This window comes from Nomascus leucogenys, chromosome 20 (genome assembly GCF_006542625.1).
Source record: "Nomascus leucogenys isolate Asia chromosome 20, Asia_NLE_v1, whole genome shotgun sequence".
Lineage (NCBI taxonomy): Eukaryota > Metazoa > Chordata > Mammalia > Primates > Hylobatidae > Nomascus > Nomascus leucogenys.
In genome coordinates, this window is record NC_044400.1 from 41,813,952 (window position 1) to 41,829,732 (window position 15,781).

The 15,781-nt window shown below is 36.9% G+C and overlaps 1 protein-coding gene across 1 annotated transcript in view; it reads left to right on the top strand.

Moving 5' to 3' along the window:
• Nucleotides 1-300: 300 nt before the first annotated feature.
• The window catches only part of YIPF7 (Yip1 domain family member 7), a 29,668-nt gene continuing 14,187 nt past the window's right edge, over nucleotides 301-15,781 (top strand). The window contains 3 exon segments of the mRNA XM_003258395.4: nucleotides 301-323; nucleotides 789-929; nucleotides 2,368-2,484. Coding sequence (XP_003258443.2) covers nucleotides 301-323; nucleotides 789-929; nucleotides 2,368-2,484 — 281 coding nt within the window.

Sequence of the window (15,781 nt, forward strand, 5' to 3'; positions counted from 1 at the left end):
GTGCCTTTGGACAGAAAATTTCACTTACTGAGATTTGGATACATGGGAAGTCTTAAGTCCTAGAAAAGAGAATCAGCATGAAGCAAACCACAGGGGACTTGACTTCCAACCATGAGATTAATATTAGGGATGAGAACACCGGATCTAGATAGAATTGATAGTATTAGCTAGGTTACTTGGGTCAGAACCAGAAAGTAGGCTCCCAGCAGTGACCCAGTGATACAGAGAAGGGCCAATTCAGGGAGCTTCCTGAGGTGGGGATGGGCCTAACACCTTCCAGTGGTTAGGATTGGCTCAATAATGGTACAGAAACTGTCTGTCAAGTAAGAAGCACTAAATCCCATTAGCATATCCATCTTGGCCTCTGCTGGAAAAGTAGGAAGCAGGAAAAAAGTCAGAGGCAGACCATAATTAGTCTTCTTAAATATTGCTCATATAAATAGAATAGCTCTAATTTAGATAAAATTGACAACTCATTTTCATTTTGGTGCTGAGATCTTCACAATAAGATCATGTGCCATATTTTGATTTTTACTGCATATTATTAGGAAATCCATGAAATGGAAGGGACATCGAGGCCTCTTACTTTTTAACTGCTTGCCTCAAATAAATAATCTTACCTCAGAGTTTAGTAGACATGGACAAAAGGGAATTGTATCTATCTTTCCACAATTTCCATATTATCAAATTGTATGTCTGTAACACTGTTCACTGTGTTTGTAAACCATAATAAGTGTTATAAGATACTGTATTTGGCTTTTGGCAGGCTTTTTTATTTTTGACTGTAGCATCTGCTCAGGGTGTCAGAATACAAATTTAGAAAGGTATATATATAGCCAGCATGTCATCTTTTCACCAACGGATTTGCTTTAAATTTCTCACGCAAAGCTACATTTACTGGAGGATCTTTCCATAAAAAATAAGCAGAGGTATGTGTCTGATCCTTCTAAAAGACTTGGCATTTAAACAAAATACAAAGCTCGGTTATGTAAGGACTGTAGTACCAATAGTCATGTTACATAAAGCTTTGCACGTTATGAAAATTTAATGTATTCTCAATAAATTACTCTCTATGCTTTATAATAGCGTATTTTCACGTGTTGAGAAAGTTATGCTATTACATTTTAAGTTCTTTAAATTATAAATTGTTAAAAGATTTGTCACTAAGTCCTGATTTTAGTTTACATAACTCATAGCTACTTTTATACACATTACTAATGAAAAATCTTGATTTATTACATCAGATGTATGAATCGCTGCATCTAATTTTAGAGAAGCTTTTTGTGTTTTTATTGAACTGAACAAATTTGATATATTTGACAATTGTTACTTGAATATTTCTGATTAATGATGCTCTTAGAGTTGAGGCTGTTTATGCAATTTCATTTGAGATTTTTATAAGTAGTATTCCATAGATTATTATAAGTATATGGATTACTCCTGGCGATTTTTAAATCCACTCTTTTAAAATAAGAAGGTTTTCAAAGAAAAATAAAGAATTAAATGTTGAGTTGAATAATCACATTTGTCCAGTTGAAAAGAGTGTCTTCTCTATTCTCTACTTTTTATCCAAAGAGCCACTATTACCTCTCTAATGTCCTCTTCTCCCACACCTCTTCCTTCTCTCAGTTATTTATTTTTCCCTCTGATATTCCTGGCCATTAGGTCTAATTCAAAAACAATCATTCCTCTTTACTCCCAGAAGTGAGTGAAAACTATAGAGAGAATGTATAGAACGAAAGACTCCCCTTAGCAGGATTGAGTCTTTTTCTCTCTGACTCAGCCAGAAGCCCAGGTGCAGTATCCAGAGCAAAAGAAAAATGAAAATATTCCAAACACTTTTTAAGAATTGCCAAGTAGAACAAGGAAACGGGTTTGTAGGGTTTTGGTTTTACTTTGGGAAGGAGTATTATTATTATCAGCCATTTGCAGATAATAATCCTTGCTATGAGTGTGTGTGTGTGTGTGTGTGTGTGTGTGTGTGCACGCCTGCTTAAAGTGAGAAACACATCGTTTTAGGGAAATCCTTCTAGATGTGTCCTAAGTTTTAAGCTTTTTCTCTTAAATTACTAAGATATTTGGAGAAGATTAGTTCTTTCAGATGAATTAAAGTCAACTTTATTAAAAGCCACAGTCCAGGGTGTGAAAACTTCAGAAAAAGTAGTTGAAGATAACACATTCTGTAAATAACTTTCTAGTATATATTTCTATACCCTTCCCCCAATACTTTATTGACCCCATTCAAAGGACATCTTGTTTTCTGATAGGAATCCAGCCATAATCACATTGTCAGTTGATCTTTGTAAATATCTCAAACTAAATTTTACTGACTCATGAACTTATTAAAAACATACTCTTATTTTTCAGGATGTCAAACTTGGCACAATTTGACTCTGATTTTTACCAATCTAATTTTACTATTGACAACCAGGAGCAGAGTGGTGATTATTCCAATGCCTATGGAAATCTTTATGGATCTAGAAAGTAAGTACTTAATATTGTTCTTTTTTTTTTGACAGAGTCTCACTCTGTCACCCACATATAGTAAAAACTCAATATATTGCAGTTATTATGAAAGTTGAAGGGTCTGACCCTTCTTGCCCTCTAACCTAGACCCACAAAAAAAGTCCAAGAAAGCAACTAATTAACAAAATACAGTATACTTAAGTGACTTTAGGTAACAAAGTGTCAATTGCTTTTGTAAGGCTGGAGTGCAGTGGTGCAATCTTGGCTCACTGCTGTCTCTGCCTCCTGGATTCAAGCGATTCTGTGCCTCAGGCTCCCATGTAGCTAGGATTATAGGCGTGTGCCACCATGCCTGGCTATTTTTTTTTTTAATGTTTAGTAGAGACGAGGTTTGGCCATGTTGCCCAGACTGGCCTCGAGCTCGTGAGCTCAAGTGATCCGCCCCACTGGGCCTCCCAAAGTGTTTGGATTATAGGCATTAGTCACTGCACTGAGCTGTATTGTTCTTGTTTTAAGAAGTCTTAACATTATGGCAGGGATTTCTAGAGAGGGAGGTTTCCTTGGGAAAAGCCAACATTTGCCTCAACATATCTCAGTAAATTGCCCAAGAGGAAATGTCAGGAAAGGGCAGAGAAATTCATCAAGTTCTCCATGAATCCCCCTTATCACCTCAGCCTGAGCCAAGTGAATGGCTTGTCTCTTCTTTTCAAACTATCATTTAACAGGGAGCTGGGATGCAGGCAATGGGCAAACAGAAAGCATTTTCCTTTTGTCTAATATTTTCCAGGGCACTTCTTGAGAAACAGATTTCATTTAATTTAATAAGCATTTATTGAGATTCTGCTTGTGTTTCAGAAATTAAGAAGGGCACTGCAAATCCAAATATAACGATGAAATTCATAGTTTTTTCTCTCATGCAATTTAATATTTTTATGTTGAAGAATTGGGCAATTAAATATGCAATTTAAAGTATGAAAAATGCCATGACGGAATCAAGGTAAACATGTCAAAATATGATAGTTATTTGAGGTAAAAACTCAACTTGGGTTGAAAATGAAACAAAATGATTAAGAATTTGATAGTGGCAAAATATGGCATTTAGAGTAAGAAGAATTTGGTTGATCTGGCTTTGGCATTTTTCATCTGTGATATTGGGATGACTTACCTTCTCTGACTGTCTTAATCTGGAAAATAAGGATATTAATAATACCTACTTAATGGAATTGTTATGAAAAAAATTATGATAATATGTAGAAGAGTGTGTGTTAAAGTAAAACCACTATATAAACAGTATTTATTCATATAAATATGACTTACAAAAGCAATTGACACTTTGTTACCTAAAGTCACTAAAGTATACTGTATTTTGTTAAATAGTTGCTTTCTTGGAATTTTTTTTTGTGGGTCTAGGTTAGAGGGCAAGAAGAGTCAGACTCTTCAACTTTCATAATAACTACAATATATTGAGTTTTTATTATATGTTAGGAACTGTTCTGAAATTATATAAATTAACTCATTGGATCCTCAATTATATACATTAACTCACTGGAGCACCATATGAGTTAGGCACTACAGGTTGAGCATCCCAAGTCCAAAATTAGAAATCTAAAATGTCCCGAAATCCAAAACTTTTTGAACACTGACATGTGCTCAAAGGAAGTGCTCAGTGGAGCATTTCAGATTTCTAATTTTCAGATTAAGGATGCTCAACCAGTATGTGTTCTGTAAATATTCAAAAATCTGTAAAAATCTGAAATCTAAAACACTCTGGTCCCAAGCATTTCAGATAAAGGATACTCAACTTGCACTGTCATCCCCATTTTGCATGAGAAGACAGACACACAGAGAAATTAAGAGACTTTCTCAAGGTTATACATCTAGTAAGAAATGGGGTTAGGATTTTAGCTCAAGGTTGTTTGATTAGGGCTATAACTAGTGTGAGCATATGACTTATTATAAAATAAAGACTTTTTAAGTGTAAAATTCATGCTATTGTAATAATGTTGGGATAATAGGAATAAACTGTTCCATAAATTAGGATATGTGGTATATTTCAAATGTATTAATTTTTGAAGCTTTGTTATACACACACACATACATGCACACACCTTAAAAGCTCCAAATAGAAAGAGGAAAAGACAGAATACATATAACAGGCAGTGGGGAGTCTTCTGTTCCTACTCTGCCCAGAAAAAAATGGACTCTCTTTTTACTGACTGATCACTCCTACAGGTATAAGCAAATAGATGCTGCTTTCCAGATAGGGAAACGTACTGAGATATAATTTTTTTTAGGCTGGAAAAGTTGAATATCTGGAACTGTATCTAATTCACACTCCTATGCTATCCTGCCTAGAACTAGTCAGGCTGCCTTTTATGATTTACACTTTGGAAGGTGAAAAAAAAAAAAACCAGGAAAATGTTTGAAGCACAGGGAGTAGTTTGAGCACTAAGGTATACAAAGGTGGTCACTCTAAATTTGCAATCCACAATGAAAGCTATCTACTAAGATTTTTAAGCTCTGTTCTGTTTTGTAGAAAGGAACTAGTTGCCTTAAACCTTCTGTTTCTTTTCTCCACTCTCTTTTCCAGATAAGATTAGCATTTTGGTAGCATTGATATTTTCAGATTAAATTCAACTAAAATGTACAATAAGGGAGAAAAAACTTTCTCCCTAAGCAAGGACTCATGGACCACGACTTTATCCACCCACCCCACGCACTCTAATTTTCTTTTTCCATTTGACTGAACATTTCCTAGAAATCAAAATGACAAAGAGATGGAAATTAATGTAGCCAGATGAGGAAAGCTCATAATTTTATAGTACCAGGTTGATGACCTACCCTGCATCAGATGCTTAGCATTTAAGTCCAAGTCCTGATTTGGATGCAGCAACATTTAAATTCCGATTCACACTGTGCATCTCAGGAATTAGGAAAGGGCATAGTAGCTGTGGTAGTTTTATGAGGTACATAAAACATGGAGTCAGGTCAGTGATTTACTATGTACATCAAAGGAAATCCAGAGATTTGATCTTTTATTCATACCATGAATAGTTCAATTAAAATATACCCCAAATCAGAACAAGATGGTGATCATCCTGGCAAAAGATGTAGGAATGTAGAGAATAGTTATAATCAGTCATTCAGCTTCTGTTTCTCTGTCCCTGTCTTTGCCTCTCTCTTTCATTCTCTCTCTTCCTTCATCCCTGTCCACAGTATATGAGAGCTCATTTTAAAAAGCCTGTTTGGCTCAATGGTGTACTGATCTGAAAGCTGGCTGACTGTGCTCACTAAGACAATGAAGATAATTATATTTAAAAACAAGTTTTCTTATTTTAGAATGAACAGTAGGATCATTATCTTTTTAAAAACATAATTATTCAGCCGTTCAGATAGGGATAATTTCCAACCATCTATAACTAGTTACTGAGGCTATATTTTTCCACCTTTTGAAATGTGAAATCTATTCATATTATTTGGAAAAAAGAAATAGATACTGTTGCAGAAAGGTGTGAACAACTGGAAAAATTCCTTTGAGTGGTTTGATAGGACTTTAACAGATAAATATTGAATCATCATCTTTTCTGAATCCTCAGACGTGATCTTCTAGGATTTCAAACACAGTTAAGGCATCACTGTGCACCCAGCTAGACCAACCAGAGTCTAGGAATGTTGCAGAAGCCAGCTCTCCCAGCTACCACTCCCTGACTCATGCTACCACCAAACTCATCCTATTTGATAAGGTCTTACCAAGGGCACTTAGATTGCCTAAGTTTACAAGCTTAATCGGAAATTTACATAGATAAGTTACACAGATACGGTTTTGAATCAGCTATGTTTAACTAGTTAATTCTGTATTGCCTCTGGAATTAATAAACACCAAAAAGTTGTGAGCTGTTCTTGTTAAACATTTTCCTTGACCCCACCAACATCTCTGCTTTTAGAAAACTATCAGATATCTAATTGTATCCAGTATAGAATTTGGAAAATATAGAAACATATGAAGAAAATATTAAAGTCACTTCAAATCTTGTTTCCAAGACATGACTAACAATTTGGTGTACTTCCTTGCTGCCTTTATTCTATTTTCCTATGAACGTGTATATTATATATATATTTAAAAATAAAATACTATTTTTCAATGAATGTATATGTATTTATGAGTACTTATAAATGAAATTTGCTGATTGTTCTAAAGGAGCCCTACAGTCACTTCTCTGTAGTTTGAAGTGATTTTTAAAGGAAGAGGAGGTGTTTACTAACAAAGCTAAAGTTTAAATTCAACCAGCCAGAGTTCGATGTTTCTTTTGATCTAATTCAGTTAACATTTATTTTATCTGTAATAATGTGCTGAATTTGAAATTATGACAATTTCAGTATTTATCTTTCAATAGAGCTAATGGAGACATTGTGTAATACAGAAGAAGAGTTACATTTTCTTGGCATATTCTGCAAAAGTCTTATTGGGTGTGAGGTACAAATATATAAATGTAACATCTTAAATATTGAGCATATTAATCTGACTCATTACATTACCTCTAATAGGTTAATTGTCAAGGACTATAGGCTTAATAGAGCAAATAGTGATGTGTCCAGATCCATTATCTCACAGACTTTTTTCATGGAAGGATATTGTAGGCTTGAAAGATGTCTCTAAGAATATATGAAAACTCATTGGCATAGCCATTCAGAGTTGGTGCCGCTTAGTAACAAAAGGAAAATACCAGAAGACATAGGGGACTAAATGTAAATTCACAATATGTGTTTAAAATTAAGGTTGTTCATATAAATTTTTAGAAAAAAAACCCTAAAACATAAGAATTGGGTTATTTACTGTATCAGGCCATTCCCACACTGCTATGAAGAAATTCTCAAGACTGGGTAATTTATAAAGCAAAGAGGTTTAATTGGCTCATAGTCCCACAGGCTGTAGAGGAAGCATGGCAGCAGCTGCTTCTGGGGAGGCCTCAGGGAGCTTTTACTCATGGTGGAAGGCAAAGCAAGAGCAGGAGTCTCACATGGCAGGAGCAGGACCGAGAGCGTGGGGAGGTGCTGCACATCTTTAAACAACCAGATATCATGATAACTTTATCACGAGAGCAGCAATGGGGGACGGTGCTAAACCATCTATGAGAAACCACCTCCATGGTCCAGTCACTTCCCACTAGGACCCACCTCCAGCTGGGGATTTCATTTCAACGTGAGATTTGGGTGGGGACACAGATCCAGACCATAGCCTTCTACCCCTGGACCCTCCCAAATCTCATGTCCTCACATTTCAAAGTTCAAATTAAGCCTTCCCAACAGTTCCCCAAAGTCTTAACTCACTCCAGCATTAACTCAAAAGTCCAAGTCCAAAGTCTCACCTGAGACAAGTCTAGTCCCTTCTGCCTATGATCATGTAAAATCAAAAACAAATTAGTAACTTCCAAGATACAATGGAGGTGTAGGCATTCTAAAAGGGATAAATTGGCCAAAAAAAGGAAATGCCCCATGCAAGTTTAAAACCCAGCAGTGCAGTCATTAAATCTTAAAGCAAATTTGTCCAACCCACAGCCCACAGGCTGTGTGCAGGCAATAGTGGCTTTAATGTGGCCCAACACAAATTCATAAACTTTCTTTAAACATTATGAGATACTTTTGCAATTTTTTTAGCTCATCCCCTATCGTTAGTGCTGGTATATTTTATGTGTTCCAACACAATTCTTCTTTTTCCAGTGTGGCCCAGGAAAGCCAAAAGATTGGACACCCCGTCTTAAAGATTCAAAATAATTTCATTTGACTTCATGTCCTACATCTGGGTCACGCTGATGCAAGAGGTAGGCTCCCAAGGCCTTGGGCAGCTCCAACCCTGTGGCTTTGCAGGGCGCAGCCTCTGTGGCTGCTCTCAAGTTCTGGTGATGAATGTCTGAGGCTTTTCTAGATGCAGGTTGCAAGCTTCTGGGGGATCTACCGTTCTGGGGTCTGGATGATGATGGCCCTCTTCTCACACAGCTGCACTGTGAGGGACTCTGTGTGGAGACTCTGTGTGGGGGCTTCAACCCCTCTTTTTCATTCCACACTTCCCTAGTAGAGGTGTTCCATGAGGGCTCCACCCCTGCAGCAGGCTTCTTCTTGGACATCCAGGCTATTCCATAAATCCTCTGGAATCTAGGTGGAGGCTTTCAAGCCTCAACTCTTGCACTCTGTGCACCTGCATGTTTTACACTATGTGGAAGCCACCAAGACTTATGGCTTGCATCCACTGAAGCAGTGAGCTGTAACTGGGTTCATTTGCCCCAAGGCTGGAGCTGGAGTGGCCAGAATGCAGGGAGCAATGTCCTGAGGCTATGAAGGGAAGTGGGGTCCTGGGCCTGGCCCATGAAACCATTCTTCCCTCCTAGGCCTCTGAGCCTGTGATGGGAGGGACTGCCACAAAGCTCACTTAAAGGCCTTTGAGTCCTTTTCCTGTTTTCTTGGCTAATAGCACATGGCTCCTTTTTTTAACTTATGCAATTTTTTGTAGCCTGCTTGAATTCCTCCTTTGAAAATGGGCTTTTCTTTTCTACCATTTGGCCATTCTGCAAGTCTTCCTAACTTTTACACTCTGATTCCTTTTTAAATATAATTTCAAGTTTCAGATCATTTCTTTGCTCACACATATAAACATAGGTTGTTAGAAGCAGCCAGGTCATATCTTGAATGCTTTACTGGTTAGAAATTTCTTCCACTAGATGCCCTAAACCATCATTCTCACTTTTAAAGTTTCACACATCCCTAGAGAAGGGGCACAGTGCACCCAGGCTCTTTGCTAAAGCACAGAGAAAGTGACTTTTACTCCAGTTCCCACTAAGTTTCTCATCTCCCTCTGAGATCTCAGCCTAGACTTCATTGTTCATATCACTGACAGCATTTTGATCATAACAATTTAACGAGTCTTTAGGAAGTTCCAAATTTTTCCTCATCTTCCTGTCTTCTTCTGAGCCCTCCACACTCTTCCAACATCTACCTGTTACCCAGTTCCAAAGCCACTTCCACATTTCCAAGTATCTTTATAGCAATGCCCCCACTCCTCAGTACCAATTTCTTGTATTAGGCCATTCTTGCACTACTATAAAGGAATACCTGAAACTGGATAATTTATAAAGAAAAGAGGTTTAATTGACTTGTGGTTCCACAGGCTGAACAGGAAGCATGGCAACAGCTGCTCCTGGGGAGGCCACAGGGAGCTTTTACTCATGGTGGAAGGCAAAGGAGTATCATCTCACATGACAGGAGCAGGATCAAGAGAGAGAGGTGGGAAGTGCTACACACTTTTAAACAATCAGATCTCATGAGAACTCTATCATGAGAACAGCCTTAGGGGGATGGTGGTAAACCATTCATGAGAAATTGCCCCCATAATTCAATCACCTCCCACTAGGCCCCACCTCCAGCATTGGGGATTACATTTCAACATGAGATTTGGGTGGCGACACAGATCCAAACCATATCATTTACAGATTTTTTGGATCATACTTTGGACTAATCATGTGATTCTTTTAGTATTGGTTATGCTTTTTTATTGAGATGCAACATTTAATATTACAATGATGGTATACAAAGATATAAGATAAGAAAGATATAATTTAAATTTAGATAGTTATCAAAGGTGAGCATGGTAATTTTATACATAATTATGTGTTTTCCTTTATGGGACAAATTCTAACATTTTACTTTCTTAAATAAGTGGTAGAGGAATTTTAATATTATACCCCCATTACAATAAGGACAATGGAATCCAAGCTCCTGAGAATTTTTTTCTGTAAAATTTTGTTTCTCTTTGAAGAGGATGGTCAAAGTTACTACCTGAAATAGTCCACTCATTCACAGAGGTTGCTTTGCAGCTAATAACTGTGAAGGTTGTGTTTACTCAAGCCTGATTAGTAGCACCTGACATGAGTTATGGTAAGGCCAGACAAGTACGGCAATGACATAGTCTTACCTAGACATTGGTCCATTTAGTCATCTTTACATGTCCCTCTCATTTTTCTGGAAAAGCTTACATTAAAAAATAGATATTGGGGGATTTTTGTCAACAAAAAAGCCATTCAGATTCCTATTTCTAATTTGTTTCTACCAGTATTTTTGATGGTGTGCCTATTTTTCTGGAAAATAGATTAGGAATATTACATATGGCTAAGTGAACAATAATAACAGGTAATCACCATACATTCTGGCAGGTTCAAATATTATTACACCAGGCTCTTGCTCTTGATGAGCATACATATGAGTTAGTAAATGATTAAGTGTATATCTCCCCGCTCTATATCTGTGGCTTTCTTTTCCTAAATAAGTTATTCTCTTGGTCAGGCTTACTCACATAATGGAGGTTGAATATGTTATTCTTAGATTTCATATTAAGATTAATGTTCGAAGGAAAGTACTAAAGGCCATTTTGTGAATATTTTATCATGAAGAAATCACAAGGAGTTACCAAGTTCAGAACCTTGGACTGTACATTCCGTTTACACCAAGGGCTTTTGTGAAAGAAACTTAAAACGTGTTACTGGACAGCTCTATGTTTCTTTCCATTCTTTCAGGTAAAAACAATTTAAAATAAATAAAAATAAAAAGAAAAAACATGTCAAAGAGGTATTATGGCTTGGCAAAATTGAATTGCCCATTTTCAAAAAGGGACTCTTTTTTTTTGTTCAAGATGGCTGACTTGAAGCATTTCAAGCATGTTTTATCCACTTAGAAGAAGCAAAATTGTGTGTAGACAATCACACTTCTAATATATTATCCAAGGCAGAATATTGGAATTCAACAGGAAAGTGACAGAAAACACCAAAATCTAGGAAGGGGAAGGAAAATAGGCAGCATACATGGCCAAGACTAGCCAAGAACCAGGAATGACTCTCCAGTACAGGAGAGGGTGAGTGACAGTCTATACGTGGTCCCAATTCTGCTGGGGAATTGCACAATTCAGGTTGTGGGAGAGCACCTTGACTCTCTCAAACCCTAGGTCTAACTTAGAAAGCAACCAGGAAACTGTGAGAAAGAACTGCTTTAGGGAGGGAGCATGCCGTGGGTTCCATGCTGTTTCTGAAACACAGGCAGCTATAGCAAGACACCATTCTAGATCTTAGCCCTTAACAGACTGTGTGAAGTCCTGAGATTTCCAGTCCTAGGCGTTAGGGAAACTTAGGCTGCTGTTTGCACACCCGGGGTGTGAACTAGGGGCTAAGACTAAGAAGCTAGTGTGGCATGGGCTGCAGCCACCAGTGCAGGAAGCAGGTACTGCTCCTCCTACTTGAGCAGGATGAGAGTTGCCATGAAGGCCTAGTGTTAAGCTAAGTGGAGACTCCTATGGACCATGGGCATGAATTGAGGGGCAACAGTTGGGTTGGCTATGACACCTGAGACAGGGCAGTGAACTCTGTCCAGACTGGGGGCTGTAAGAAGGAAGCAAGTCTCTTACTCACTGGCCAAGGCTAAGGCCACTGGGACTGGTCCCACACTTCCCGTGGAGGGACCTTAGTGCAGTGGTGACTACACTTTACCCAAGAATTCCACCAGAGGCCTGAGGACTGTTTCTCCCCAACCTGTCATGGCTGGTGCATGCACTCATGACTAGGGGGCCTGAGTGTAAGCTTGCCCAGTCCAGCTCCATCTGGCTTTGGCCTTCAACCAATAGTAAGTGACAAAATTGAATCAGCAATAAAAAGTCTCTCAACAAAGAAAAGGTCTGGACCACATGAATTCACAGTCGAATTCTACCACATGTACAAAAAAGAAATAATACTAATCCTCCTGAAACTGTTCCCAAAAATTCAGATGGAGGGAATTTCCTCTAAGTCATTCTACAAGGCCAGTAACACCTGATACCAAAACCAGACAAGGACACAACAACAAAAACTAGACCAACAGTTCTGATGAACAGAGATGCAAATATCCTCAACAAAGTACTAGCAAACCAAATGCAACAGCACATCAAAAAATAATACGTCATGATTTAGTAGGTTTTATACAACAGATGAAAGGATGATTTAATACATGTAAAGCAATAAATGTGATAAATCACATAAACAGAGCCAAGGACGAAAAACATATGATTATCTCAATGGATGAAGAAAAGCATTTGATAAAATTCAACATCCTTTCATAATAAAAACCCTCAACAAACTAGGAATATAAGGAATGTACCTCAAAATAATAAAGTCTATTTAGAACAAACCCACAGATAACATCATGCTGAATGTGAAAAGTTGAAAGCATTTTTTCTAAGAAAAAATGAAACAAGACAAGAATGCTCACTCTCACCATTCCTGTTCAACATAGTAGTGGAAATCCTATTTAGCAAAATCAGGCAAGTGAGAAAAATAAAAGCCATCCATGTTGGAAATTGGATGATATGATCTTATTTCTAGAAAAACCTAAAGAATTCACCAAAACCTCTTAGAGTTAATAAATGAATTCAGTAAAGCTGTAGGATATAAAATCAACATACAAAATCAGTAGTATTTCTACACAGCAATAGCTGTCTAGCTGAGAAAGAAATCAAGAAGGCAATCTCATTTACAATAATTACAAACAAAATTTAGGAATACATTTATTAGCCAAGGAGGTGAAAGATATCTACAAGGAAAATGACAAACACTGATGAAAAAATATTGTGCATGACACAAACAAATGGAAAAACATATCATGCTCATGGATTGAAAGAATTAATATTGTTTAAATGACCATACAGCCCAAAGCAATCTATAGATTCAATGCAATCACTATCAAAATACCAGCATCATTTTAACAGAATTAGAAAAAAACTATCCTAAAATTCATACAGAAGGAGAAAAAAAGCCCGAATAGCCAAATCAATTATGAGAAAAATGAACAAACCTGGAGGCATCTCATTATCTGACCTGAAATTATATTACAAGGCTATAGTAACCAGAACAGCATGGTACTGCTGTAAAAATAGACATATAGATCAATGGAACATAATAGAAAACACATAAATAAAGTCACATATTTACAGCCAACTAGTCGTTGACAAAGCTGAGAACAACATAACCTGGAAAAAGGACACCCTTTTCAATAAATGGTGCTGGGACAATTGGATTGCCATTTGCAGAAGAATTAAACTGGACCTCTATCTCCCACCATATACAAAAATAAACTCAAGATGGATTAAAGACGTAAACATAAAACCTAAAACTATAAAAATGATGGAATAAAACATAGGGAAAACTTTTGGACATTGGTCTAGGCAAAGAATTTATGACTAATACCTCAAAAGCATAGGAAACAAAAACAAAAATAGACAAATGGGATGTAATTAAAAACTTCTGCACAGCAAAAGAAATAATCAACAGAGTGAAGAGACAGCCAGTAGAATGGGAGAAAATATTTGGAAAATATTCATTTGACAGGGGACTAAAAACCAGATATACAAGGAACTGAACTCAACAGCCAAAAATCCTGAAACAATCCCATTAAAAAGTGGGCAAGGAGTAAGGTGGTATTGCATCATGGTTTTGATTTGAATTTCCCTGATTATTAGTGATGTTGAGCATTTTTTCATATGTTTGTTGGTCACTTGTATATCTTCTTTTGAGAATTGTGTTTATGTCCTTAGCCTACTTTTTGATGGACTGTTTTGCCATCACCTGTCATGGCTAGTACATGCACTCATGACTGGCGGGCCTGAGTGCAAGCTTGCCTAGTCCAGCTCCATCTGGCTTTGGCCCCCAGCCAATAATGATTCAAGATTGAATCAGCAATGAAAACGGCCAACAAACAGCCAAAAAAAAAAAAAAACCCTGAAACTCAACAGCCAAGAAACCCTGAAACAATCCCATTAAAAAGTGGGCAAGGAGTAAGGTGCTATCGAGTCATGGTTTTGATTTGCATTTCCCTGATTATTAGTGACATTGAGCATTTTTTCACGTTTGTTGGCCATTTATATATCTTCTTTTGAGAATTGTCTGTTTATGTCCTTAGCCCACTTTTTGATGGTAACTTTTTTTTCTTGATGATTTGTTTGAGTTCCTTGTAGATTCTGGATACTAGTCACTTTGGAATACTATTCAGCCATAAAAAGGAATGAATTAATGGCATTTGCAGCAACCTAGGTGGAACTGGAGACTATTATTCTAAGTGAAGTAACTCAAGAATGGAAAACCAAACATTGTATGTTCTCTCTTATAAGTAGGAGCTAAGCTATGAGAATGCAAGGGCATAAGAATAATGCAATGGGTTTTGGGGACTTGAGGGAAGGGGTGGGAGGGGCGTGAAGAATAAAAGACTACAAATTGGGTTCAGTGTATACTGCTCAGATGATGGGTACACCAAAATCTGATAAATCACCATTAAAGAACTTACTGATGTAACCAAATACCACCTGTTCCCCCAAAACCTATGGAAATACAAAATTTTTTTAAAAAAGAAAAAAGTGGCCAAGAATATGAATAGACATTTTTCAAAAGAAGACATACGAATGGCCAACAAGTATATGAAACAATGCTCAACATCACTAATAATCAGAGAAATGAAAATTAAAACAACAGTGAGATATCATCTTCCCCCAGTCAGAATGGCTATTATTAAAATGACAAAAAGTAACAGATGTTGATGAGAATGTAGAGAAAAGGGAACTCTTACACACTGTTGGTGGGAATGTAAATTATTAGCCTCTATGGAAAACAGTATGAAGATTTCTCAAAGAACTAAAAATAGAATGACTATTTCATCAAGCAATCCCACTACTGGGTATATATCCAAAGGAAAAGAAGTCAATATATCAAAAAGATACCTTCACTCATATGTTTATTGAAGCACTATTCACAATAGCAAAGATATGAAATTAACCTAGTATCCACCAATGGATGAATGAATAAGGAAAATATGGTATATATACAATGAAATACCATTCAGCCATGGAAAGAATAAAATCATATCATTTACAACAATATAGATGGAAATGGAAATCACTATCTTAAGTGAAACAAACCAGGCACAGAAAATCAAATATCACATGTTCTTACTCATAAACGTGGTAAAAATACGTACACATGGAGGTAGAGAGTAGAATCATTGGCAGTTGATACTTGGAAGGGTGAGGGGGTAGGAGAGGAGTGATGAGAAATTAGTTAATGCATATAATGAATGTTATTTGGCTTTCGGATACCCTAAAAGCTCTAATTTGACCACTACACAATCTATGCATGTAACAAAATTTTATATGTGCCCCATAAATTTGTACAAATAAAATAAAGAGACACTAAAGCCAACTAGATAATACATTTAGCTAGGAACTCAGAGACAATTCTATTGGCAATGACTGTCTCGGAAT